This window comes from Caloenas nicobarica, chromosome 8 (assembly GCF_036013445.1).
Source record: "Caloenas nicobarica isolate bCalNic1 chromosome 8, bCalNic1.hap1, whole genome shotgun sequence".
Lineage (NCBI taxonomy): Eukaryota > Metazoa > Chordata > Aves > Columbiformes > Columbidae > Caloenas > Caloenas nicobarica.
This window is the reverse complement of record NC_088252.1, coordinates 21,086,157-21,113,279: the sequence shown is the minus strand read 5'-3', so window position 1 is coordinate 21,113,279 and position 27,123 is coordinate 21,086,157. Positions and strand designations below refer to the sequence as shown.

Genomic DNA, 27,123 nt, shown 5'->3' with positions numbered 1-27,123 from the left:
TTTGCAGCACAATGTCTTGCACTGGTTTCCTAAGCTGATACTACTAAAGACCATTAGAGTATTTAAAGGCTGTTCTTGGGGTTAATTGGAGGATGGACAGAAGTGCAGCCTGGGGTGCCCAAATATAACTGGTGTGTATGGCAGAGTCAGCCTCTCTCTTTTGGTGAACTACCTACAGAGTCAAAAGTTACTAGCAAGCCGTATTATTATTTTGATCTCAGCGGGAGGTGGGCAGCTCAGCTAAAAGCTTGCAGGCTGAGGCATAGAATGTGAAATGGCAGTTATCTGCTCCACAGTGACAGCAGAGAGAAACACTGGCCAGTCAGGGCACCCAGACCATCACTGGTCTGCAGAATACAAGCTCTTACTCAGGCCATAGTCCTTGTCTCTAACCTCTGCTGTTAGAAGATCAATAGAATGCAAGTCACTGTTCAGATTTCTAGCTCAAGAGTGAAAAGCAAGTGGACGTTGCTTCAGACTGACTTCAAAACTGCCTTGGAAGAGCTGGTAGAAATGGAAGAAGTCGTTGAGGCTGCTCAGATAAGGTTGGACGTGGAATGAGGTGGAGAGGCATGTTAAGTAAGGGAGCTTCTTGTGCTTTCTTGTGTCAGGATTTATCTCTTGCTGTTCTTTAGACTGGCTGTGTGTCTTACACGCAGAAGTAGCCCGTAGGAGGAGAGCCTGCTAAGAGCTGAATGTGCTCTTCTTCCTGCCCACTGGTTATGGGGATTTATGGGATTGGGTTTAAAATAGGAACAGTTTCTCTGAAACTGATGGGTTTATCTCAGTAGCTCTTTAGCTCACGGTATTGCCTCTTAATTAAATTATGCAGCCTGTTCCCCAGGATGAAGTGATTGCAGCTACTCTTGTTTAAAATCAAGTGCAGCCCATGACCACCTGGACAGTGGCTAATGCAGCCCTCTAAGCAAAGCTTAGATGCTTGGATTAGCTGGTGGAGTTATGACATTGTTGTAAGCTGTAAGCCTTTTGGTTTGACAATGGCTAGTGCTGGCCTGAAAGGGCTGGTTTTTCTGAATAAGTCCCGTTTGCCAGAGCAGCCTGACTAATCCCCATCCCGCTTCAGCTGTTGTCACTTGTCCAAGATCATATTGATTTCTGGAATGCAGAAATTGTTACAGTTGGTGATTTACCCTCAGTCCGCTGGGTAGGAACTTCAGGACCTCTCCTGGTTTCCTCCTGGATGAGAACTCTGGCAGCCAATGTACCTTGAACTGCTTAGTTAGGTAAGCTCATTAATGCACAGAAGTCTTACTTACTGTTAAGTCAGAACCCAAACTTTCTTTTAATAGACTACTAAATGGGTTGGTTGCCTTGCACCAGCTTATGAACTGACTTGTGGTTCCTGTTTCCTAGATGTGCTGTGTAGATTAATGAACATTCCTGTCTTCCTTCAAGCAAAAAGATGGCTCTGCTGTGGGAAGCTTTTAGCTGCTTAAAATGGGAGTGACAAAGCCCAGAGCAGCTGGGTTTTGGGCTCACTGCTGGTCATCTTGTGTTTATTCGTACCCTGTACTTGATGGCACGAGAAAGTCAATAATGCCAACAGCTTGTTTCACTGTGAGGCTGTGGCCAAAATGGCATTAGAGATGAGCAGGAGTCCCCTCAGCTTTGCTGGTCAAGCCTCAGAGGCTGAGCTGAAGGTAAATGGCAGACCATGTCACATGCTTGTTTTCACCACCTGGGATGCTAAAGCTCTTCTATGGAGAGGTATCTCTGTAGTGAGAATAGCACCTGCAGAGCAGGCTTGGTAAACTACAGCTGATCCTGAAGGTGCGTTTTTAAAATTAATGGACAAAGGCGCTCAGCATTATCAGGAAAACTGCATTTGCTCTTTCCTGAGGCAAAAATACCAATATATGCTCAAAGTTTATGGTGGCTCTGGTACTGTTAGGCCGTAGGCATGTTGCTAATTATGTGTTTCCTTCAGACAGTACCTCATTCTTTTAGGGCTAGAACAAGGATCTCTTGCCTGGATGTGAAGCTGTGGTTACTGCAGCCATGTTGCCTCCTGCCACTGCAAAAAACTAACAATTCACTGTTTTTCCTGAGTGGTGAATTTGAGCAGATCAGCTTTTTTTGTTGTTCTCATTTGTGCAAATTCAGTTACAAAAGGCAGATAACTGTGTTCTGAGGTTTTTAGTGTAGGTTGAAGCTAGCATTGCTCCTGCAGGGAAGGATTAATGGTCTGCATGGTGTAACCTGGGACAAATGTATTGTAGAAAGTCACTTGTTTAAATGTCTGTGTATATCTGGGATTGAGAGTAGCATTCAACTTTGTCTTTCGTACCCTAATGAACAGATGACTGCTGTACTAAACTGGTGTTCTGTTACTGGTGTGATGCTACAACTTCGCAAGCAGAGAGACCATGAGAGGCTAATGCACTGGACTACGGCTGGAGAATCGGTACTGTTTGCTGTGGTGTTTCTGGAAGAGTTGTTGCAGATACAAACAAATGGCTACAGAGAGAACAAACTATCCTTGTTAGTCCCTTCCTTACATCTGCTGTGTTTAGTCTAAGAAAGCTCCACACTGCATGTTGTCCTTTTTTCTGCAGCTGTTCTAGGTCGGAATCCATGAAGAGGCAATGGCAGTGGAAGGCTGGGCTCTTACATGCAGCAGGAGGGAGCTGCTGAAACCCCACTCGCTAAGTGCAGGTTTACTGCATCATCTCACTAGGTAGCTCCCAGTTCAGCCACCTGTTGCATCCCAGAATATGCGAAGCTGCTGACAGCCCAGCAGCAGGATCCTGCTGCCCAAGCCTGTGCTGCTGGCTGCACCCACATGTTCCAGGCATGTGGCACAACATAGGTCTGAAAGGACAGTCCGATGGCCTTCGAAGAACCACCTGTCTTTAGGTCAGACCTACTAAAATGAGCATTTTCCATCTATAATAGAATTGATGGACAAAGGCAGGTTTTCAGATACTGTGCTGTATTGTGTGTTACCTCTCTCTGGACTCCCTTGATTACGGTCTGCAGCTGAACTGCTGCAGACTGGCTTCTGGGGCTTGGTCTGACGTGTTATGATGTTTTGAGAGAGGGACGCTCCCTAAAGCACGTCCTCTGCACAGCACGAGCAGTGACATGATTTGAGAGGAGCATGCTTGCTTCTTTTTACAAGGTGCACGTTACCACGTCAGTCACTGTAGGTCCAGCTAATCCTGCTGCTTTTCAGTTACGTAACTACTGAAATGCGTTCAATCCGCATCTCAGCATTTTGTTTTTATATATGTAGCATTGGGGGGTTTTGTTGTTGTTTGTGTTTTTTTTTTTTTTGGTAGTTGGCTGTCTTGATGTCCTAACTTTGCCACAGTCACTATAAAGCTTTATCTCGGTGCTCTCATTTTTTCACTCGAGTGAAAATGCATTTCCATGCAGCCTTAACTCCTACTGCGTTTATAAGGGTGTATGAGAATGTGATCTGTGTACGGTGCTCTTCACAATCCTTTTGTGTTCTATTTATGGGTTGAAATAGAAGTATATGGGAATGTGAGTCCTTTGCCGCAGAGTGAGAAGCCTACTGGCTGTAGGCATTGGTAGGAGCAGCACTTCGGTGTTAGATCTCACTCTGCCCCAGTAGCTGGCTGCTTGAACAGTTTGGAGTGTGTTGGGAGAGGACTGTTGTTCTTAATTTAAGGTGATTAGTCACCAAGTGGTGGGAATTCAACATACATGTGGATCTTCTCTGTACTTTAACTAGAATAAATCCATCCATACTGTAACTAGAAAAGGGGGCTGTTGCCAGCAGTGTGGAGCAGGTCACCATATGTTCAAGGTAGGGAAACAGAAGGAGCAGAGCTGCAAAGCTCTGAAAATGCACTTGATGCACCATTAATCCAAGGTCTTCAGCTAGAGTCATCTTAGTTTGCAGGCATTTAGTGATAAACAGTTGAAGAAGCGTTTGGCTTGGCTCTTAGGCTGTGTCTTGCAATGAGCTATTAGCCCAAGGAGACTCAAAACCCGTGTAGGGCCAGCTCCCTAGAAAAGGCCTGGCTGTGGAGAGGAGCAGGATGAGTCACTGAGGGCTGATTGAGCAATGCTGGTACTGGGAGGATTTCTGAGTCATGTTGCTTGTGCACAGTGAGCAGATGAACCCATCTCCTGTTGTGGATTTCTTATTCTGAGTCCTTCTGATTGCGGCAGTCGTGAGTCACTGAATGTCAGCCTCAGATTAATTTGAGCTCTGTTCCCTGCAGTTCTTAACTGTTGCAAGCACTAAGATCTTTCATTTTCAGAGCTGATCTGAAAAGAAAACTATTCATTATTTAAAAATGTGTGGAAGATCATACCAACTCTAAACTGTACCATAAAAACATCATTCTACTTGCAGGGTGGTCTTGAAATAGTTGAAACTGATATCTGTGAAACTTGTGCTGAAGCACAAATGAGGATCAAAACAAAGCCGGCTTATTTTCACTGCAGCCACTTTAAGGAGAGCCATTGTCATCTTAAAGAGCCATTCTTCTCGCTAAGCCTTAAGCAACTTTCTCTTGCATGCTGCCTTTTGTATAGCTTTCCTCTCATCTGTTCATATATCTTTGGGCCAGTCATTCTACCTCTCGAGTTTCCAGCTGTGTGGACATGCTCCCATTAGCTGATGGAAGTTCCTCTGTAGTGGGGAGGGTGTCTGGGAGGGGTGTAATGCAAGGCTTGAGCAGACGACTGGAACATTGTCAGTGTTCCCTGAACTTTCATGGTGGGCACGCTTGGTGAAGCTGGCTGAGATGGCAGCACAGCACCCAGCCAAACTTGCTGCGAGCTGTGTTGGTGCCCTTGTGCCATCTATGCTTGTGGTGCTTGGAGCTCTTCAAGATGCTGGATTGCAGATGTCAAGCAGAGCAAGGAAGATCTGCTTATGATTGTGTTAAAAACCTTGTGTGCTTGAGACCTCTTTGGTTCCTGATGTCATTAGGTGAGAGTGCAGCGGGAGGTTTATACTGCATGTGTCCTTCAACTGCCGCAGAGGCCTGATGATCTCAAATATTGAGAACCACTAGGAAAAGATCCAAGGAGAATATGCATGATTATATTATTGTCTGTATCATGGTTTGGTTATATCTTGAGTAACTTGTGCAGTTTTGCACTCACTTCCAGAAGGAAGATGTTGAGAGGAAGACACTGAGAAAGACCAAAGCATAAAGCGATTTCCTTGTGAAGAGCAACTGGGTAAGGTTGGAACACCCCATCTGGGGAAGCGGTAGTGAGGGTGATAAGAGGAGGTAGAGAATGGGGGCTCGTTCTTCAGTGCTGCTTCCTATATGTGAACTTGAGGCCATTAAACAAAACTGGGGGAAGAAAGAAAAAGCAGGCTTAAAAGTAGGGCTTTTTTATATTGTGGTTATAAAACTGTAGATTTTTTTTTCCATATGGTGCTGCTGATGCAGAGATTTGAGAGGAAACTGAGCAAGTGCTTTAGAGATCCATTGAGACTTCTTAAATAAACAAGCCATTGCAGGGGGTTCTCCTGGGGAGTGTTTTCTTGACATGTCCTTGCTGTTATCTGACTGTCCCTTCATTGCCAATGTCATAGACAAGTCACTGGGCTAACAGATCTGCAGCATGACCCAGTCTGTCTCTTGGTTGCACAAATGAAGCCGCTTTGTTTAGGAGCTGACTGGCTGTGGAAAGTGAAACCTGGACTCAGCTCCCAGTATGTATAAAGAATAAGTTTGGCGTTTTTTTGCATTGACAAAGAATTCTTTTTAAAGACTAAAAGCACTTGGATCATGCTGTATCTACTCTCCATCTAACATGTTTTTACTAACATATACGCAAGCAGTTGACTCTGCTACCTAGTACTGTGATGTAATTAAAATACTGATATTTTTGCATGTAACTTAAGTGAAGCTATTACAGAATATGTTCTAATGTAGCATAGCCTCATTATCTCAATGAACAGTTGAAGTTTGTAGATCTTCCTAAGAGAATGCTTTTAATTTCCAACATAAAGCTTGATGAGTGGTCTTCTACATGTGTAATAGAAATGTAGTAAATATTCAGTCCAAGGGTTTTTCAGAAAGCAATTGGCTTGTGCTAGCAAGGTGCTTTGTCTTGTATGTGCTGGGTGTCTGATCCTGGTGCTCATCAAAGCAGAAGTTTCCTTTATGCTAAAAATAGTGGAACAAATAACTTAAGCAGCATTAAAACCCAAGAGGGAGATTTTTTTTTTTTTTTTTTTAAGACTAGGATGTGCTTTCTAGGAGTCTCCTGGAAGGGGTTTGTGGGATTCATATGATCCAGCTTTGACCAGTTGCATAAGCTTCCAGGAAATTCCTCTGTACAATGTAAGTCTTAAAGAGGATGCAGTAACTCTTCTTTGCCTTTGGCAGCAATGGTCCATGTCCGAATGTGGAAGCCAGCAAGCACTGAAGTGGTCTGAAAAGTCATCTTTGTCTTTTGTCTGGAATGAAAAAATACTAATTAGGAAAGAATTTCCTAGAGCAGGCAACAAGTTGCTTTCATTGTCATAATGGTTCTCTCTGGTTTTTTTAATCATTTGTCCTGTGTGAATGACTTTTCAAACATTTCCTGAATTACAGCCTCAGCATCTGCCAGACTTGTTGGGCAACTGTATTCAAACAGATGTTCTCCATGTTTTGGGTTCTGTCCCTGCATGTTACCTTTAGCAGCCTTGCATGCCTGTCAGGGCAGCGTGTCCTGGTTTTGGTCTGTTGACCAGCGGATTGTCTGTCTTTTGGTGAGGTGATGCTGGCCTTGCTGCCAGCCACACTGTGCAGCCTCAGTCCCCTACGTGTGACAGCAGCCACAGAAGGCTTTTCCCACTCTGTCACTACGTGGTAGTCTCTGACTGTGCTGCCTCTGTCTTTATAGGTTTGGTTACAGAGATTTACCCTGGAAGTAAATTAAATACTTGTGTCTTGAAGTTACAAAGTGTCACTAATGACAATGGAAGTAAAACATATTTGAAAACTGTTTATGTGCTAGATGGAGTCTCAGACATCAAAGTGTTGATGACAGTGCCAAGCGAAGCCACTGACAAGTGGCAGGAGGCAGCATCTTAATAGCTAGAGACACTCAGCCAGCAGAAGGTGGGAGTAAAAGCCAGGAAGCTCAATACTGAGCTTTGGGAAAACTGCTCGTCTGTCTGTTTCTCGCTATTTTGACTTAACTGACTTTTTGATTCTTTCCTTTTAATGAGCAGAAGGAGCCATCTGGTAGCTGAAGACCCATAGCAGAGAAGTATGTGTAATAGTACTCTCTGAGGACTCAGTAGGTGTAGCTAAAAATGTTGATGTAAAACCTTATGGAATTTGAAATCTCTTTTTTTGTCTTTCTGAAATTAAAAGTAGTGGCTGCACTATAATCCTTGTTTTAGCACAGGGCTCACGTCTGCAGTAGCTTCTTCAAATAGGCAGCTACTTTAGTTTCTTGAATGTGACTTTTAGAGGATACATTACTCTTAATACTCCAGGCTTCTACCCTGGGAGTCCTTTTGTCCTTCTGATGTGTCTTGCTTTTTGTATTCTTTTTTTTTTTTTTCTCTGACCTTTGAGATGATCTGAGGCCAGGTTACTCTAACTTCATTTTTGCTGTGTTCCTGGGCAAACGGTATCAGGTCCCTGTCAGTGTGTCTCTGGGCCGGCCTCTCCCTATCCTTTCCACCCACCCCAGACAAGAGGGTGTAGACTAACCCACCCTAACAGCAGTGTCGAGATGGTTGGTTATCTAGTGCTCTGCAGGGCCAAAGCTAAGAAATACCTACGTGGTTGTCCCCAGACCTAGTCACAAGGCTCGCCCTGTCACATTTGTAGTGCTCTTCCCTGGACTGACCCAACCAAACAGTTGCTAGAGTGAGTATTATGACTTGGACCTAAGTGAATAGGAATGCATATGACTACAGGAATGGGATATGGTGAAGTAGCTGTGTATTTAAAAAAAAAAGTCTTCTGTGTCAGTAATGTCCACCAGCTTTGTAGCTCTCCTCAAAGCAACTTTCCTTTGAAGAAAGAGATGAGCAGTTGAAGAGGGTAACTTCTGAGGTGCTAGTTCCCAGTTAATGTGGGTCACAGTTGAGATCTCCTGCTCCAATGGCACCTTGTGGCCTGGATGCTCTCAGTTTGGACTCTGAAGTGTAAGTATTGCTGCTCAGGATCAGCAAAGGCTGCAGCGTTTGCTATATAAAAACTCTCTAAAATTGGTAATAAACCAAGGTGTACTTGCTAAGAACCCCCTGCCATATAGCCACAGGCTTAGTGACATCTCAAACACTTGTATGGACTGCATGCAAAATGACTAACAATGAATACATATGATTTTTATCTTGGTCATTGGGGAGATAGACACTTTATAGTAGAAATAAAGGGTCTTTGATTTGGTTGTGATTCCAGGCCTGTTTTTTCTCACATTCAAGGGCTAGGGCAGGTACTTGAGGCTCGATCCATCCATGCTGACGAATGGAATGAGAAGTAAGCCTGCATCCATTTCAGTGCTAATTCAAAGCCCTAGTCCTAGCTACAAATTGCGGTCACATTCAGAGCCCAACATGTTACAGGATGCACGGTAGCTGTATGTCCTCGCCTAGACCTGGGCTCTTCAGTTGCTTCAGACAAGCTCAGGAGGTCACTCAGCTGGGCCTCTGTCACAACTCTGGCGGTGGCTCCTTAGGTCTGGAGCAAGACAGTTAGTTCTCGGTGGGCTTCTGCATTGAGTCCTTGTTATCGTGTGTCCCTGAGGGGCAGTTCTGCAGCAAACGTGAGGGAACACTGGTCTGAAGAGACTGGCATGTGGTTAGGGCTTGGGTCTGTTGTGGTACCTGCAGTCTGTACTGTGCATTGGGAACACACTTTTCCATATAAAATCCCAGCAGATCAAAAAGTATAATCTGTAACTGCAGCAATTAGGCTGCTTCCCTCAGCTTCAAAGTAAAACACTGTTTCTAATAGTTCTTTTTAAGTAAGGAGCTCTGTACTCTCCAGGATGTAAGCATGAACCAGGCAGTCATTCCCAGCATCTGAGCTGCTCCTGAGTCTCTAGCTGTGCTACTGGGCCTCAGCCATTTGCTAACCTGGCCAGATAAATTAGGTGAAGTAGCCCATCAGACTTCCAGGAATATATCTGAGCATGCCCTCCACTTGTCCCTCCCTGCAATCTGCTGGAGCTCATTAGTCCCGTGGCATCAAGATGTGTGCTCTCAGATCCTCACCGCCACAGGTGTTGTAAGAATTGTCTTCTGGTTTCGGATGTGTATGGCAAAAGGTGTCTGTGCCCTGGCTAGTAGCCAGCAGGTACCAAAGTCTGTGCCTGCTGTACTGCTTGTTGCCACACAGCCTACTAATGTGGATGTCCTCTCCTGCTTCAGGTCTTAAGCAACATGGGAAGAGAAGACTAAAGTTCCACCATGATCGGAGGCTTATTCATCTATAATCACAAAGGAGAGGTTTTAATCTCTCGAGTCTACCGGGATGACATTGGGTAAGTGCTTCTGTTGCATCCCTGGTTTTTGCATTTCTGTCTCATTTTGTTGCAGATAACAACCCAGAGCTGCTTTGTTGTGCGTTAGCTGTGCATGCATGTGAGACCGCAACTCAACTTGCTGCTCTTGGCTTAGTTCAGGAAAAAAAATTAAAAAAAAAAAAGTTAAGCCCTGGTCACCCACAGACGATAGTAAAGGATGGCCTGCAGGTAAACCTGGGACTTTCTTTTGGATGGTAGAGATCTGGCTGTTATTCCAAATGCTTCAGCAGCATGGACTGCCACTGTGGGAGTCTATAATCGTTAAAACTTTACAGGAGTGGTAATGTGGGAGCTGTCTGCCATGCACTACAACCAGGGCCCTGAATTGGTCTCAAATACAGATGTCTAGCATCAAGCACAGGCATGCAGAAGACCGTCTATAGTCTGGCATTTGGAAAGCTGTGTCTGCAAGCAGTCTTGTTAAAGCTGGCATTCTGTCCCCCAGCTTTGTATGGCAGCCTTGTTTGTAAAAAGCTTACATTCACTGGGTAATTAAAGTTGTGGGAAGTGCTGAAAGCCTTCAGTAGATTGTGGGTGTCTTGTTGCACTTACAGAAGTGTTATGTTGCTCCTTTAGACTGGATCTGTGTAATCCTTAGGCTGCTAGTTCCCAGGAGGAACCTTATTAAACTTTGGTGTCATAGGCAGTGGATAGTGCTGTAAAGAACCTGATATGAAGTGCTGCTTGGACTGAAAACCTTAAGTGGCTTTTTTGTGCAACATTACTCTTCCTTGTGGGTTTTCATTAGTGTTAGGCAATAGGTGGAAGTTAGTAATTGAACTTAACAGAGTCAAAACATAGCTAATGGAAGCAGGACTGTGGTAGGTGTTAATTCTAAGTCCAACGAGAGAGATCCATCTGACCAGTTTGGGGAAAAAATAGTTAGTATCAGGTCTCCACAATGAGTAGTAATAGGATCTGCTGTGAAATAACTGGTTGCTGTGAATTAAAAAGAACAACAACTATGAAGCCAATCTGTTTCAGACTCTGCTAGTCTGATGAGCGTGTCTCTTCTGGTTATGGATTGTCTAGTGGAGGTTAAAAATTGAGGCAGAACTAGCCACTAGTCAAGGCTTGCACTGTTTCATTGATGGAGTAGCAGTCAACACAGTGTCTGTCGTAAGACTTCCCCTAATGCGCTTTAAATAGCTCCTGATTTGCTCCAGGTCAAACCAAGTCAGAATAAAGTAGCTGTTCTGAGGTTGGCTAAATTACTCCAGATCTTCCACACAGAGCTGAGGCAAGGAAGCCTTGTATTTCTGAAGCAGGACACTGCTGCCTACGAAGTTTTACTGCTCCTCTGTTTTACTAACTCTTTAATATTTGTTAGCTGAAGCTCTTCAGAGCCAAATCTGACTTTGTAAAGATCTCCTCATTAATAGGTATGACAGTGACTGAAACAAGCCAGGCTGGATTATTGACAAACTTTGAGAAGACCTTGTGTGCAAGGCTAGGGATTCTGTTACTGCAGTTTCTGGCAAGAAGATTTTTTTTCTGTGGCTTGCAAACTAAAAACAGTTAGGATTGTACTTGAAGTCATGTTTACTCAACAAGGCCTTTTAATTTACATCTCCACAGCCGGAATGCCCTTTAAACTGGAGAGTGAAGTAGTTATTTTTAATGTAGTGATCTTCTATTGCTTTTTATTGTGGCTCATTCCTCTTGCAAAGTGGGTGACTTGTGTTCAGTATGTGCTAAAGTACTTCGTGCCAGCTGGCCAGGCAAAACCAGAAAATGAGATTTCCTGCCTGATCCTATCTTAACTTCTTCATTTGGCAAAAGATGCCAAAAAGATTCAATTGTTTTCTCTAGGACTTCAGGAGTCAATGTTCCTTTGAGTGAAATTCTTCATTCAGTTCCTGTGAAAGTGTCAGTCTTGTGACTTTGCTGGAGTTGTGCTGGCTGTTAACCAAGCTCACTCCCCAAGGTGTTGGAGTCCTTCTGAAACAGGCCTTAACACCTGGTTTACAACTTTTTAGATGTGTAATCTTATTAAAAATGTTGTCTTAAAATGGCTACATCTCATCTTGTGGTGTAATCAAGTAACTGACAATTTCAGCTCTATAGCAAGCAAGTGGAGTTGGGTAGCTGACATTTCCTAGTCTGAACTAACATCAATACCAGGTCTACTTAAGTGGGTTTTTATTTTTAGTATCCCAATCTTCAGAGGGAGGAAGGGAAAGGAATAGCTGTGATACTGTATCTCATACTCAACTCTATAGGAGTTCCGTCTCTAACCAAATAACCAGATGACTAGACTTCTGGAGTACTATACAGTTTTTAATTCTTAAACAACAGATCTGAAGTGCTGAGGACTGAGCCCATCCAGTTTGTTGGGAGGTAGGTTGAATGGGAAATGAGAACAGCTGCTGTCTGTCTTCTTGTGTGCTCTGAGTGACTGACCATTAAGACTTCTTGGTCTTGGCACTTGCCTTTGGCATTCTGAAGCCTCAGCCTGTGCTGGGAGAGATTAAAGGCTATCTGTGCTTATGAGAATCCCTTGCTTTCTGCAGTTTAAGGGTCTATATAAGCACATGCTAGCTCAAATATTAATGAGCAAAGTGATAGTCAATGAAGAAACCCTTCCCTTGACTTTGTTAAAAGCAGAAATACCACAAAACTTAGACTTTCTTTGCTTGCAGCCTAGAATGGCTTTAGTGCATGTAGCGCATCTGTCTGTATAGCAGCTAGCTGCATGCATAAGCAGCCTCTTAATAATTAAAAAAAAAAAAAAGGCAAAGCACTATGAATTTAATTTAGGATACCATGAAGGACTCTACTGTGATCTTCAAGTGCCTTTTTCTTCAATGACGTGGTCATTGGGAGAACCTACCTGTATTTAAGAATGCAGCTATTTAATAAAAATCAGCTTTTTGAAACTGAGCAGCTTACATGACAAACTGTATGCACTTTAAACATAACAGGCATTTGGTTTCTGAGCTTCTAATACATCAGTTTGGCTTCATGGCTCTTGATCCTTAAGGAAAAAGTGCAAGCTGGATAGAGCAGTGTCTGGATCGGTGGGATGTGCTGTATCTCTCCAGATGTGCTCCAGCTCTATCAGACTTGCTGTATTTCCTGTTGGCTGGACTAAGCCAGAAAGCATTAACCCAAACAGCTTCAAGTAAGAAATACTATCATAGAAATGCCCTCTCAGGCTTGCAGCCCTTTTCTGAGGCAGACTGGGAAGAAGATACCTGATACTCTACAGTCCCCAGGTGACGCCTCAGCCTGAGGCTTTGGGGTTTTTTCCCTCCAAGACCTGCCACATGTGTTAGCAGAGCAGACTGGGTATCACTGATGAGATACAGGTGCAGCTCATCTGGACTAAACACCCAGTTAGCCCTAAATTTTAACCAAACACAAGTCTGTCAACACTGGTGGCCTGACCATGGCATGTCAGCGTTGTGCCTTGCGACGGCTTCATTGCTGCCACCGCTTGTTACTGTCCATCCAATACACCTTGGCCTTTCGTGCCCAGGAGCAGGGGGTGGGGGTGCTGTTTGGTCTCTCCTTATCTCTTTGGATTCATTGTGCCTTGTGTGTGTGTTTCTAACCCTTTCTCTTGTTGCTGTCACTCCTTTCTCCGCTGGCGCCATTTCTGTCCATCCCATCTCATTGGCTGCTGTAGCAATAGGTAAGAGACGCGTGGTAGGCCACGACTGGCACAGGGGGCAGCTGGTGTGCTAGAAAAGCTTCACCGACCGGAGGCTTCTCCTCTAGTGCCCACCAGTCTGGTTCTGGTACTAGTTCTAGTGGGTTAGAACTTGAGGCTGGGAGGGCTAACATTCCAGAACAAGCTGAACTTTCCTTGCAAAGCTTTCTGGAGGGGAGGAGTGGGGCTTTTAGATACTGTTATTTTTTAGTAGATTAAATTTAATTTCTACCTTTTTCCATAAAAAAGTAATATGAACTCAAACCTGGAAACCTTCTGGAGCAATAAAACCTGAGAAGTATTTGAAGGCCAGAATTTTGCTTATGGGGAAATGTGTTAACTGATGAAGCTTCTACATATGTACCCAGACCTTCAAGGAGCAAACACCTGCTGTGGTGGCATATGTTCCTTTGAATATCTTTTGTTTTCAGACTTGGAACTGTCTGCTGGATTGTTGACAACGGTCAATGCTTATGAGCATTTTTTATGTGTGTATTCTTGCTTGCAAGGGTATTATTACTGTCTGCTCTCAAACATGGTTCTGCATTATCAGTACTGTGGCCTTGATGCTGCAGTCAGAAGACTCCCTGTTCTACAGTCTCTAAGAGTATGAATTAATAAAGCACAACTAGATGAGTCTTAGCTTGATGACTTTAAGATTATGGCTTTAAGTCTCAGTCTTGTCATAAAACACTCAGGCTTCCTTCCTGTCGTCTTAAGATTGGTGGACTTTAACTTAATTTGGGGAGTTTATCATGACTTGTAGCTATGAGATAAGGAAACTCTAGTGCAGAAGAGCTGGCATCCAGGATGCCACTCTGGCATCCCTGTTTACCCCGCAGGGATTTGTTCCCTGTCACTAGTGTAGAGATGGTTTGGATTAAAGATGGCAGCAGCTCAGGGAAGCTTGCACAGCACCTTTTTGGGACTGTGCAGAAACTCCTCACCGTGAACAGTACTGGACTGTCCAGTGCATGTCATGCAGTGCTATGAGCACATTGCACCGTGGAGACCCTAACTCCATCTGCAAGAGACCTGTTCTAAAGCCTAGCAGGCTTGAGAGGACGTGTGACTGGAAAGCCCTAAGTGTTCCTAGTCCTGCTTGCTGCTTTGAGCCTGCCCATCGTGGTGCCTGGGGTATGGAGGTTAGGTGGATCTGAGAACCAGCGCTCCCTTTCACGGTGTACCTGGGCACTGACTGTCAGGTTGACCCAGGTAGGTTTTGCTGGTTTTTCGTTGGTATGTCTGGGAGGAACTGCCATCAACAAATATCTTGGGAGACTACAGCTTGATTTGACGCAAGAGTATGAAGGCCTGGGCACGCAGAGTAGACAGTAACTAGGTGTTTGGTCAAAACTGGGCTCTTCCTTGAGCTATAACCTGCTACAGTGTTTGTTCCTGGCTATGGCAATCAATTGGGAGCACTAGCAAAACTAATTGAAAGGAAGGTTCCTTCACCATCTGACTCCAGATGGAGGTTAGCTTCTCCTTCTGACTACAGTTGCACTGTAGTCCGAAGCTCCTTAGAGATCAGTAGCGCTCTCCCTTCTTCAGTTTGTGCAGAATTTGTCTAACTCTGCTCAGAGCCTTCACTTCTCCCTCTTAGAAACATCCCCAGGCACCCTTCCTAAGTGAGCTTGGTGTTTGAAATTCAGTGTCTGATTAATCGCATAAGCAGAACGGTGCAGCCAGCGTGTTTTCATGCACACTGCACTAACTTATCTTCGGTGATCTCGTAGGCGGAATGCCGTCGACGCCTTCCGTGTCAATGTCATCCACGCACGGCAGCAGGTGCGCTCGCCTGTCACCAACATCGCCCGCACAAGTTTCTTCCATGTCAAGCGTTCCAACATCTGGCTGGCTGCTGTCACCAAGCAGAATGTCAACGCTGCCATGGTATTCGAGTTCCTTTACAAGATGTGTGACGTGATGACTGCCTACTTTGGGAAGATCAGTGAGGAGAACATAAAGAACAACTTTGTGCTGATCTACGAGCTACTGGATGGTGAGATGTTTCCCTTATCTGTTACATGATATTGCACTTGGCCATTCTAAAACCCTTAGCTTAGTTTGATATAGTAATAATCCTTGAAGTATTTTTAACGTGTGTGACTGAGTTCAAAATTATTCTGCTTTCTAATACCACCTGTACTGTAAGTGCAGATAACGTCTCAAGCTCGTAGCCCTGTGTGGGTAGTGGCTCGCTTTGCTGAAGTGCTGGGAGCTGTACACTTGTGTAAATGAGGCAGCTGGTACTGGACCCCAGATTCTGAGCGGATCCTGTGCAGATGTAGGGCTGTTGTTAGCATCCCAGCTGGTGCCCAGGTGGCTGTAGCTCTGTATCTTAACAGTCACCCCAGGCTGGCTGGGGTTGGTTGCCACTCTTAAGTTGCTTCTTGGGGGCAGTTCTGAGGCAGAAGGAAACTAATGAAACCCAACCTGCTCTGTCCCACCCTTATGTCCCCCGGTGATACGGCTCCAAATTTCACCACAGAATAAAAGTGTCCCTTCAGCTGCTTGTGCTATCAGCTTGCCTGTGGAGATTGGCCTTGAGCTTTCCCTGTTTTGCACAACATAGGCATTTTTTTATTAGTTATGCTTCAGTTTGTTTTCCAGACAAGGCACCACATGTGGGATTCTTAATCAAGGGTCACAGTGACTGATGGGTTCTCTGTTCCCTCTGGGCAGAACAAGAGGCTGCTGTTGGGCTGCTTTGGTCAGTCCCTGCTGTCTCCCAGTAGGCACAGTGAGATCAAAACCTACCAGTGTGGTGTTCCTCAGTATTCAAGTTAGTGGCCTTCCCTTCCTTCTCTAGATCTCCTGTGGTTGTTCCCTTCCTTTTCGAGGGGAGTGGGTGTTAAGTGCACTAGCTGTCTGTGGTTAACCTCTGTTTCTCTCCCACACTGATCGTCCCGCGGTGCTCCTACTCTGCTGGTTTTCTTGTTTGGTTGGTTTGGGTTTTTTTAGGTTTTGATTTTTATTACATCTTTGTACAAAAATCAAAACCTAAAGAAAACGCTGCGAAGATAGATTGTTCTGCTCTTGGATAAACCCTCCCTATTGTCCCTTGAATGTTTGTTTTTTTTGGAAAAACTCCTCAGTGTGCCCTGGGCACATGGCTAGTCTAGTTGATTTTTAGTCCTGAAGTGCAACTGTATTTAAAAACCACCAAATTTGTCAGTTGGGCAGCTTTCCATCACCCCTTCTCTCCAAAATATTGCACAGAGAAGTCAATTTAGCAAGGCTGTTTCTTTTCTCTTGGTAATGAATGCTCCAGCAGCTTATCCAGAAATTTAATGTGTAAGCACCCTTTGTGCACCAATTGGCTCCCTCCTTATAGGAATGAATAGCACGGTTGGCATGTTTATACCTTGCAGCTCTGAACTAACCTTCATTTACACTTCTGTAGAAATCCTGGACTTTGGCTATCCTCAGAACTCTGAAACAGGGGCCCTGAAGACCTTCATCACTCAGCAAGGCATCAAGAGTCAGGTAACCAGAGGAATTTTGGTGTACAGCACTGCTCTGCTGGTTAACTTTCTGTAAGCCTGTTCAAGAAAGTACAGTTTTAGTTACCAACTAAGCATGTGACCTGTGCTGAGTGGCGGTGCCTGAGTAGACTGAGAACACCCCAGCAGGGATGTAGCTCAGTGGCATCTCATTCTAGGTGTCTCTGCGCTTGTGCGACCTCGTGTTCCCTGGTGCGTGGTAAGATGTGGGAGGAAAGGCCCTGAGCTAGGATAATGTCAGTCCCTTGCATGTAAATGGTTGCTGGCTTCAGGCTCTGCTCTGTGTCAGCTTCTGACAGAGGATAAACAAATATACCTGCTGAACCAGAAGCAGTTCTTCTGTTTAAATCTCACTGAGCAGGTCAGCTCTCCACCAGCCTTTAGTGCTTTGAGCTGTCAGGATTTGATGCCTGCCTTGTAACACAGTGTTCTTCAGCCTTGTGAATCTTGCCGTCAGTCAGGAAGCTGATGTTATTCTGTTGCTGATGTGCAAAGATGTTACAGGCAGCATCAGTGCAGTCTGAGCTTTATCATGTTGGAGATGTGAATCTCTGCTGTGCATTTGGCACAGTGTTCACCCCTGCAACAGAGTTTATGTGGAAGTAGAAGGTGAAGGACACGTGGGGAAAAAGACACTTAAATTGGACTGTTCTTGGGAATGTGTTTTACACTAGCTCTAATCTTGCTACAGTCCTCAAAACTAGGCTTCCCATCTTGGACAACTCATGCTCAACATCTGAAACCAAAGGACTGTTACAGTCTCTGTTTCTTGTGTCCCCAAGGAGTATTGCTCACCTTGTCCATCTGACACAGCCATGCAACTCATAGTGAGGACTTAGCCTAAAACTCTGACCTTTCCCTGTGTAGCAGGTGAGTCAGGAGAAAAGCTGGGAGTCAGTTTGTAGTGAAGCTCTCTGCAGCAGGGATCTGGGTGAGACTTCAATCCCAAAGTACAAACAGAAGCAAAGTGCTAAACAAGAGCCTGCAGAGCGGCTGTCCTTGTTAAGGATAAGCAGAGGTCAAAGTCTCTGGAGGCTCTGGTTCAACTCCATTCATCAGCACTGACTTCCCAAGAACCCCTTTTTAAACTTTTAATCTACTAGTAGCAAGACTAGCTGTGTCTCTCCAGAAGGAGGTGAGAGAGAAGCTGCCCCTGAGCAATATATTTCCTGCTAGAAGAGCAAATAGTGTTTTGCAAGAGAACATGCACGTATTAGTGGCCAGATGTGAGCATGTCTGGTCTCAGTCCCCCAGCCCCAATGTAAATCCCTCTGGCCTTCTGCAATCTGATGTTTTGGGCAGTCAGCACTCCAGATAGCTGAGTCAGCTCCTGTTACTAGAAAAACTCAAAACTAACCACCACCCTCACTTCCTTCCCTTGCTCTTTTTTCTTTTTTTTTCTTTATTTTTTTTTCTTTTTCCTGTTCTAAAAACTTCTGTGCTGTTTGTGTGCAAACCACTGTCACAGCATCTTGCTGCATTCAACAGCAGGTTTAGTCCTTCCCCTACAAAGAGTTTCGGAATACAGCTTTTCATAAGTAAGCAGTTATTCTGCTCTATGTTGAAAGTTTGTGCAGTCCAGTTCAAAAAGCAGAAATAATCCTTTCCAAGCACAGTGTGTCAGGGCAACACTTGAAACAGCACTTGCCATGTTTCCTTGTCTGCCCTCTGGCACATCTAGCTTCCAACAGCTCCTTCACTTAGATCCAGCTTCTGGCAGGTACCTAGGGCCACGGTCTGGGACTGGGTGGTCTGTCATCTGCATTCCCTTATCCCAGCTTAGTTTTTGATGGTGCTTTCCTTGGGCTTGTGTTCTGCTGAACTTAAGGAGCAAAATCTGCAGTTACAGCAGACTTTCCAAACTCTACTCAATTGGCTTTGCTCTCAATGAAAGATTTGAGGTGTACTGAGCTGCTGCCCTCTGAATGCCCACCCTGTATGGCTACAGTGGTCTTTCCAGGGCTGATGGTTGCTGAATAAAAGATGTGCTTTATTTTTTTTCGAAAGTGGATCTGATACTGCTGTGCTGCTTGCCAAGGGAAAGTACTCCTGTGCTCTGGGCATGGGGTGGTGTGATGTACAGGTTTAAAAAGGGGCTGGTGTGCAACATTATTTCACTCCTAGTTCTTGCCCACAAAGTAGCCCTGTACTCAAATCTCAGGGCTGCGGGCCCTGTATCAGAACTGACGCAGGCTTTGGCTCAGGAACCTTTCTCAGTAGAGGCTAAACCTGCTCTTAACCTCGAGGTGGAGCTGTGCTCTGTGTGCTCAGTTCTCAGCTCTCCCAATCCTCGCTACATCTGTCCAGACTTCCTTAACTAGCTGGATGTTGTGATTTTATTCCTCCCAAAGTGCTTTCTGAGAATGTGAGTTGGACAACTCTTAGTTACAGTGTTTCTCCAAACCCTAGACGTAATTTAGTGCTAATGCACTAGTGTTACTTTTTGAAGATGGGGAGAGGGCCACCGGCTGCCAGAGCCCAGGAGACCTGCTGGTAGCTGTCTGCGTTTAGCCTAGGCAGCATGCTGGCAACCGAGTACAACAAGCTGGATATTCTTGTCCTGTTTTAGCTGACTTGTCCAGCTCAGAGAAGCTTCCAGTCCTGAGAAATTTCAGACCCAAGTGCCTTCCCTCCCAACCTTAGGGAGCGTTTGTGCTGCTGGGTGATCTCAGCTTCAGCTCTTCTGGGGCATCTGCTTTCAGATCCATCTGATCACCTTCTGTGGTGACCAGTAGAGGTTCATGGCACTGACACTGTTGCAGGAGATAGGAATGTCAGCACATGATCAGTGTTCCTTTGGAAGCCAGAGAACTGGGTGTTATATCTATGCGTGCCTCTCTGTTCCTTTTAAGCCTGCACAAAGCACTGAACAAGGCAGATAAGGAGGCTTTTTTGTGGCGCAGACAAGGGAGGTACTTTGTGCTGCATTGAGCACATACCCAGGCAGCTCCCAGGGGGTATAAAACTCTCTGCCTCTTATATGTTACTATAATGACTCTGGTTGCTCAAAGAGTGACTGTGTCTCTGGCAAGAGCACGTGTGAAACCAAGGCACTGCTGGTTCAAAGCTGAGATCATGTACTGCCACCCTGTGGGCCCAGGGCACAGCTGCTGGGGCGGGACCCACTTTCTGCAGTCATTTTAGTGGAAGAGGCAGAATTAACAGGGATAAAACTTCATACAGGACCCAGCCTTAAGGTGCCTGCAGTTCTGGCTGCCTTGTACTTCTCCTAGTCTGGGTATCTGTGCCATGGTAAACATCCTGGGCTTGCTTTAGGAACGGCGACATGAGGAGTCCGCTCTGCATAGCAACGTCACTGGGAACGTTCCTTGTCCTGTGTATCACTGCCTCTGCTCTACCTTGCATTTGGGTGGTGCATAATGGGCCAAGTCTGAAAAGCCATTTCACTGCTAGGGGTGCTGGGTTTCCTGAGGGAAACTGAGGGTCAAAGCCTTCATCTTGTTTGTGCTAATTAGCTACCTAATTAACGATGAGCCAACCTGCTTTGTTTCCTGTCCTGAGGTAGCCTTAAGCCTAACCTGCCTCTTTCTCCCTTCCTTCCTTTTCTTGCTATTGACCTGCTTGCCTGTTAACCCTGTGCGCGCCGCACTTGCTGCTATACATCTACTTCTTTCTGCGTGTGACTGGACCCCGCCTGTAGCATCAGGTAGGAAACCTCCCAGTGCCTCTTGACACAGTCCTTAGTGCTCTCAGGAGGCTTAGAGCCTGGACACTGTTAGATGAGTGTTAGGTTAGTGTTGCTGTGTAACTCTAATGACCGCATGCATTAAGAAACAGTCCTTGGGGACCAGCTGTCTTGTGGTACTAGGTTTCATGTTTGATAAGGATGTGAACTGGACTGTCAGCTGCTTCTCTGCTTAACATGGATTGATGTGACAGTCTGAAACATTATTTGAATGTCATCGGTGGAGCCCATGTCTCCCTGCACCTACATGTAGCCTAGTGGACGAACCTTTCCTGCTGGCGTTATGGCCAATTTTTAGTTAGGCATAGGATTTGCTGTATTGAGGAGAGAATGACCAAATCATGGGGGGTGGGGTGTGACAGCACCTGTATCTAAGTGTCAAAAGCAGTTGTGTGTAATAAATGGCAAGTGCTGGCTCTTAGATTTAGACCAAGCTTTCCTAGTCTTTGAGTTTATCTAAGTTTATCCAGAGGTCTAATATGTAACTTCTTCAGACTAAGGAAGAGCAGTCCCAGATCACCAGCCAGGTGACTGGACAGATTGGATGGAGACGTGAAGGGATCAAATATCGTCGCAATGAACTGTTTCTTGATGTGCTGGAGAGCGTGAATCTCTTGATGTCCCCCCAGGGTAAGCAGAAGATGTGGAGCTGGCATCCTCCTCCCCTTCAAGGTTTGTGAGTGGGACTTGTGTAAATGTTCTGAACTGTGCCCTTCTCTACACCAGGTCAAGTTTTGAGTGCCCATGTCTCTGGTAGAGTGGTGATGAAGAGTTACCTGAGTGGAATGCCAGAGTGCAAGTTTGGCATGAATGACAAGATTGTCATTGAAAAACAGGGCAAAGGGACTGCGGATGAAACGGGGAAAAGGTAAGAGGCATTGGGGTAAAAGCCACTTGCCACCAGGGACTCTTATAGAAGGGCAGCACTTAGCAGCTTCTCTGATCTGACAGATGAAGCTAATATCTTCTTGCTTTCAGATGTTACTGCTAACTTTTCTCTGGGTAGGTCAGCTGTCATGCAAGCTACCAGCCTGAGGGGCTCTACAGAGGGCTTCTCTACAGCTCTTCAAGTGTTAAGATTCAAATGTATTGATAAGTGTGGAGTTCTTGCAGCTGGAAACACTTACCCAAGATGGATTTTCCCAGAACTTGTGTCTCTAGTGGTTCTAGTTGGTACCAGAGACTCTTTTATTCATAGGAGGCATTAGTAGTGCTCCCAAGGAACAACGAAGGAACCCTTCTAACCACAGCCTGCTCTACCTGAACTGTTCCCACAACTAGAACAGCTGACAAATGCTGGGTGAGCCTCTTCTGCTGACACACAGGTGATCTGTGGCTGTGTGGATGGGAGGCTCATCCCTTCTGGGAGCCCAGCCACCTCCCTTCCCAGCTGCACCTCTGTCAGTACCCACATTGATGCTGAAGACAGGTCTTATGCCTCTTCCTGGTTGGGGTGAGGAGTTAAAAGGAAAGGGACTGCCACTTTTCTCTCACTAACCATTTGCAACTCAACTATGTTTCTCTTGGTTGTTTTTTGTTTGTTTGCTGACCCCCAGTGAATTGGGAAGGTAGCTAATCTGCTTCAGCTGTGTGTACATTCTGCTGTCCTCCCTGTCTCTTGCTTTATGTGACTTGTGCATGTAACTTGGATCTCAGACACTTTCCATGATGGTTCTTGTAAGTGGAGCTGAGCTGCTATTTGCCTTTTCTGTCAGAACCAAGCCAAGAGCTATCACTTCACTGTCACCTTTAAGCCATCTTTCCTGTACCTGATTCTAGCTGGTAAAATGGATGAGCCTCAAGTGGCTGCCCAGTAGTTGATATACCCAAGTGAAAACATCATCTGTGTAGGCCTGTGAAGAGTCAGTAATGCTGTCCCAAAGCTTCTGTGCCATCAGTGCCTTTGCATGTAAATGTACTGGTTTTTTGAGTTACGGAAGCAAAATGGACAGGGACTCTTGCTAGGTGGTTCTCCAGTAGTCAAGAGCTTGGAGTCGTCACTCTGCAGAAGCATTTAGTTGAGGTGACCAAGAGGGACAGCTGCTGCCAGTTGTTTTTTGGCATCTAGTACGTGGCAATGCCAAACCCTGAGTAATGCTGCCTGGGACTTGGAGCAGTGCTAGGCAGCAGGGCTTCCCTGGCACTCTTCCAAAGAAACAACAACTAGTTGGCTAACACTGGCTGTCATCTGGGAAGCAGATTAGGAGAAACTACTTCCACTTATGAAGCACAAACTACAGCTCTGGGCTGTGTAACTAAACAGCCAGCCAGCCTTGGGTCAGTCTGCTTCCCGTTTGTGCAGGTGATGGGGCTTCCTAGAACAGCCAAACCTGCCTGTAGTGCTTGTACTGTCTCAGCACATGTGCATGGTTGTCCTGGTGCTCCCAGCAGCTGAGGCAGCCTAGATATCACACTGCTGCACCTTCTCTGTGCTGCTGCCTCTTCTGTTGCTACCATCTTCTCATCTTCTAGTCCCTGTCAGTAGCTGAGAAGAATTCTTGGCTGACTTTGGGACCTGTATCAAGGAAGGTGTTCTCAGAGACCAGAACTCAGTACAAGCTGTGTGCTGACAGGTTAGGCTGCTGCACCTAGATGGACAGATGGTAGCTGTGTAGATTTTTTTTTTTTTAAGAAGTGAGAGATACAGACTTTTACAACATAATATTGTGGTCTTTGGCAAATCTGTTTGGAATTGCACCACCTGCTAGCAGTGTGGAAATCAACAGCTGTGAAGAGATTTCTGAACAGGAAGACCCTGAACCTGGCATCTCCTGGCTGTGTGGCAGTGGGATAGCTTTGTGGGCAGGAAAGTGTTTTCTCTCCTCTGAACTGTGCTGCAAGAAGACTTGGGCTGGCAGAGTTGCCCTTGTGGTACTGAGGTGCTGCTGGCAGGCAAACCCAAGCATCGTGTTGTTGGCTGTGACAGAAGGGTGCTCCTCTGATCTTTCTGCTCTTTGGGGAGAGGAGAGAATTCTTTCAAATAAGCTTCCTGAAATAAGATTTTTGTGGTGGCGAAACAAGGGAAGTCTGAGCTAAGAGGCTGCTGTCCCCTGCCTCCCCCTTTCCTGGACACTTGCAATGGCAACATGCTCTGTAGAGTAGCTTCTGCCTGGGCAGACTTTGACTGCACCAAGATAGCAGGGCTGCAGCTTTGCATTTGTTAACTCTCCTGTTAATTTTTTTTAGTGGCAAACAGTCAATCGCCATTGACGACTGCACTTTCCACCAGTGTGTGAGGCTCAGCAAGTTTGATTCTGAGAGAAGCATCAGCTTCATTCCACCAGATGGAGAGTTTGAGCTCATGAGGTACAGTGGTGGTGGGGTGAACAGACGGGTGGTGGAATCTGCTTGCTGCTGTGGTGGTGGTGCTGCTCTCGGGTAGACTTGAGCACCCAACAGATAGGCACTCGCCTTCTTTCTTTTCAGAGTGGAATCAGTAGAGTGCCCCACAAATCCTTCTGGTACAAATGTGGTAGAAGCTGAGCTGCATGGTTTTCTTTGCCACAACCATACTGTTGGATGTGGGTTTCCATAGCCTTTAGCTTGCTGTATCTGGGGTTTGTTTTAGTGCTTAAAACTGGTGTCCTTGAACAGAGCCAGTGGCAGGAACTAGATATAAAACATGGGAGTCAAGAAACCATCACTGCCCTAGAGCAGCACAGAACTTACTGCTGCCTTCTTCTGGGTTGGCTCCCTTTCTGGCTGATGTTTCTAAGCTGTTCCCTGTATGCAGAGGCTGTGTGTTTAGAGAAGTGGTACAGTTTGAGACTGTAAGGGAGGTTAACTCCTCCTCAGAGTTCACTGTTGCTTCCATCCCTGCAGATACCGAACCACTAAGGACATCATCCTTCCCTTCCGTGTGATCCCGCTGGTGCGGGAGGTGGGTCGGACCAAGCTAGAAGTGAAGGTGGTGATCAAATCAAATTTCAAGCCTTCCTTGCTGGCCCAGAAGATAGAGGTAAGGGAATAAAATCTTACCATTTCCCGTGCCTGGGAACTGTGCCTCTACTTTGTCCCCTGCTGCAGAGTCCTCACAGATATGAGTTCTCAAGCTTGTACAGGACTACAAGAGAACTGCAGGTCCCACAGATACGTGGTGTTGCTGTGCTGTGGAAGGGAACTGCTTTGGAGTAGGGAGATAGAAGCTGCTTTCACTTGCACAGCCCCCTTGGCAGAGGTGCAGCAACTGTTCACTTCATGTCTTGGCCACTGTGAAAAGTTCATGTTCTTCTGTCTGCATGATCTGATGGTATGTCAGGCAGCAGGCTGCGAGCTGTGCAAGATGGGCTAACGGTGGCCTTGCAGCCTAGTCCCCTTCTGGGAAAAGCTTGTTGCTGCAGAGCCATGCTGCCCAGAGCCTGGTGCAGCCAGACCTCCCTGGCCAGCCCGGCTGACACTGGCCAGGTTTCCTGCTCAACATCTGCAGTCTGAACTGGGGAGCTCTGCCCTGTTCCTCACTGGTTGCTGTGGATTCTGAAAAATGTGTTTGAGTCTTTGCTGCAAAGCAAGAAATCAGAGAGCTAGCCTAGGATGCCTTGTGGTAGCTGATGTTCTCTGGGCCCTGTGATGGGAAAGCCCAAGGGGCCCAGGATGGCAGCTGTGCTCTCCGGGGAGGAGCTGCTCTTCCCTGAGACTGCACGGAGTGCCCGGGCTGCAGCCTCCTTGCCCCTGCTCACCAGACTCTGCTGTCCAGGTCCGGATCCCAACGCCCCTCAATACCAGTGGAGTGCAAGTCATCTGTATGAAAGGGAAGGCGAAGTACAAGGCCAGTGAGAACGCCATTGTCTGGAAGTAAGTGAGCGCGTCAGGTTTGGGGTGCTGCAAGGGCAGGGCTTGGAGCGGGAGAGTCTTCTCAGTGCTCCTGTCTGCCCTGAGCACGTGTAATGAAGGGGAGAGTAAACTCAGGCACCTCCTCACTTCTGGGCTTTCTCTGACAGGATAAAACGTATGGCTGGAATGAAGGAATCCCAGATCAGTGCGGAGATTGAGCTGCTGCCCACTAATGACAAGAAGAAGTGGGCTCGGCCCCCGATCTCCATGAATTTTGAGGTGAGTCCCTGTCTGCCTTCCAGGGTGCAGCCAACTTCTTAGAGAAGCTTTATCAGTCCAGTCTCTTCTGCCCTTGGGGAACTGCACAGGTTTGAGTGCTTCTTGTCCCAAGCTTCCATGTGTTCAGTAGAGTCACAAGGCCTGCCAGGTAGCAAAACTAATGGGAGAAAATTGTCCTTAAGGCCACTACTCTTGTCACCATGTATGCAGGGAGTTGGGAAGGGAACAGTGGTGGCCCCTGGTGTACCTTTCTAGATGTGTAGACAAGGGGTCCTCTGACTCTTGTGTTTGGAGAGCACCTTACCTCCCTGTTCCAATGCTCTCTGTTGCCCTTCGCTTTCTCAATAGGTCCCGTTTGCCCCCTCTGGGCTGAAGGTGCGCTACCTGAAAGTCTTTGAGCCAAAGCTGAACTACAGTGACCACGATGTGATCAAATGGGTGAGGTACATTGGCAGGAGCGGGATCTACGAGACCAGATGCTAGCCCCAGCAGGCTGGCGGGCTCCCTCTTCTCCAAGCCATCCTCCGCCTCTCCTCAGTCTTCAAGTACATTCAGAGAAAACATCTGCCTGGCCCCTCTATGCGGATCAAGAGACCCTGTGGCTCACCTCGGGAGCGGACTCGCCTGCCTGCGTTCGGTTACCACCCCCGCTGCAGCTGCAGTTCAGAACCCGGTTGTGCGCAGGGGCTCAGTCAGTGTCCTGCTCCCTGTCCCAGGGTGGGGAAGGGCCAGTCTAACTCCCATCCTCTCGTGGTCTTTCTAGGGAACGTCCACCATTAAACTCCTCTTCTGTTGGTGTCTCACTACTTGCATCATATCCTAGTATTTTTGAAGTTCTTGTGCATATGTACTCGTAGAATAGACCTAAACATAGACTGGACAAATCTGAGTTGAAGTTACCCTGGCTTCTGTACTAGCTATTGCTGTTGTGGTAGATGTTGCTGGCCAGTCTGAGATGCCTGGGGTGGTGAGTTTGAGCCTCCACCAGAAGAGACGGTGGGGCTCACCATATCTCACCACCACCACCTTATATTTCTTGCAAAGTCGTCAGTATAGAGTCCTGCCGTGGGAAGGTTTGTGACCAAAAAAGATGAGGGTTTAGACTCTTGCTGGTGTGTGTGTGGGTGGCACAGCATTGCAGGTCCTCGGAGCGCTTACCCCCACCCACTGCTGGCTTGAGCCAGTCTGTCCTTTCCAAACAAATTGGAAATGTGGCCCCTCTGTCCCAGGGAGTGTGGGTCAGCTGAGCTCTGTCAGGATGTGAACAGGGTCTGTCCCCGGGGAATCTCAAATGCGGTTGGCAGCAGGAGCCCCCTGCCCCAGCGTGCCCTCTCCACACTTCTACCAAACGCTTCTGGGCCATAGGAATGCTGCTGCTACCCACAGTCCTGCTTCTGGTAGTGTGGTCTCCATTTTGTACACTTTGTGATTTGTCCAGCTCTGAATCTAATAAAGTATGTAGAACCGAGAAGGCTGCTTGTGCTGCTCTTTGGGATATGTGGTGCTGACCTGGTTGAAGATGTCCCTGCTCATTGCAGGGGGTTGGACTGGATGACCTTGGAAGGTTCCTTCTAACCCAAACTGTTCTAAGTGAAAAGAACAAGTGATGCATTTGCTCCTGGATTCCAGCTGCTGCTTCCACTGCTGCAGCTCCCTGGGAAAGGTGGGTGCTCAGAGCTTTCCCCCCAGGCCTGGCTTACCAAAACCTA

At 46.4% G+C, this 27,123-nt stretch overlaps 1 protein-coding gene across 1 annotated transcript in view; it reads left to right on the top strand.

Moving 5' to 3' along the window:
• AP2M1 (adaptor related protein complex 2 subunit mu 1) overlaps positions 1-26,885 on the top strand; it is a 28,514-nt gene extending 1,629 nt beyond the window's left edge. The window contains exons 2-11 of the mRNA XM_065640319.1: positions 9,341-9,453; positions 14,890-15,155; positions 16,560-16,642; positions 20,860-20,995; positions 21,092-21,233; positions 23,552-23,671; positions 24,188-24,323; positions 25,059-25,156; positions 25,303-25,414; positions 25,763-26,885. Of these exons, the coding sequence (XP_065496391.1) occupies positions 9,380-9,453; positions 14,890-15,155; positions 16,560-16,642; positions 20,860-20,995; positions 21,092-21,233; positions 23,552-23,671; positions 24,188-24,323; positions 25,059-25,156; positions 25,303-25,414; positions 25,763-25,897 (1,302 nt within the window). The 5' untranslated portion in view covers positions 9,341-9,379 and the 3' untranslated portion in view covers positions 25,898-26,885. The remainder of the gene's footprint in view (positions 1-9,340; positions 9,454-14,889; positions 15,156-16,559; positions 16,643-20,859; positions 20,996-21,091; positions 21,234-23,551; positions 23,672-24,187; positions 24,324-25,058; positions 25,157-25,302; positions 25,415-25,762) is intronic.
• The last annotated feature ends 238 nt before the right edge of the window (positions 26,886-27,123 follow it).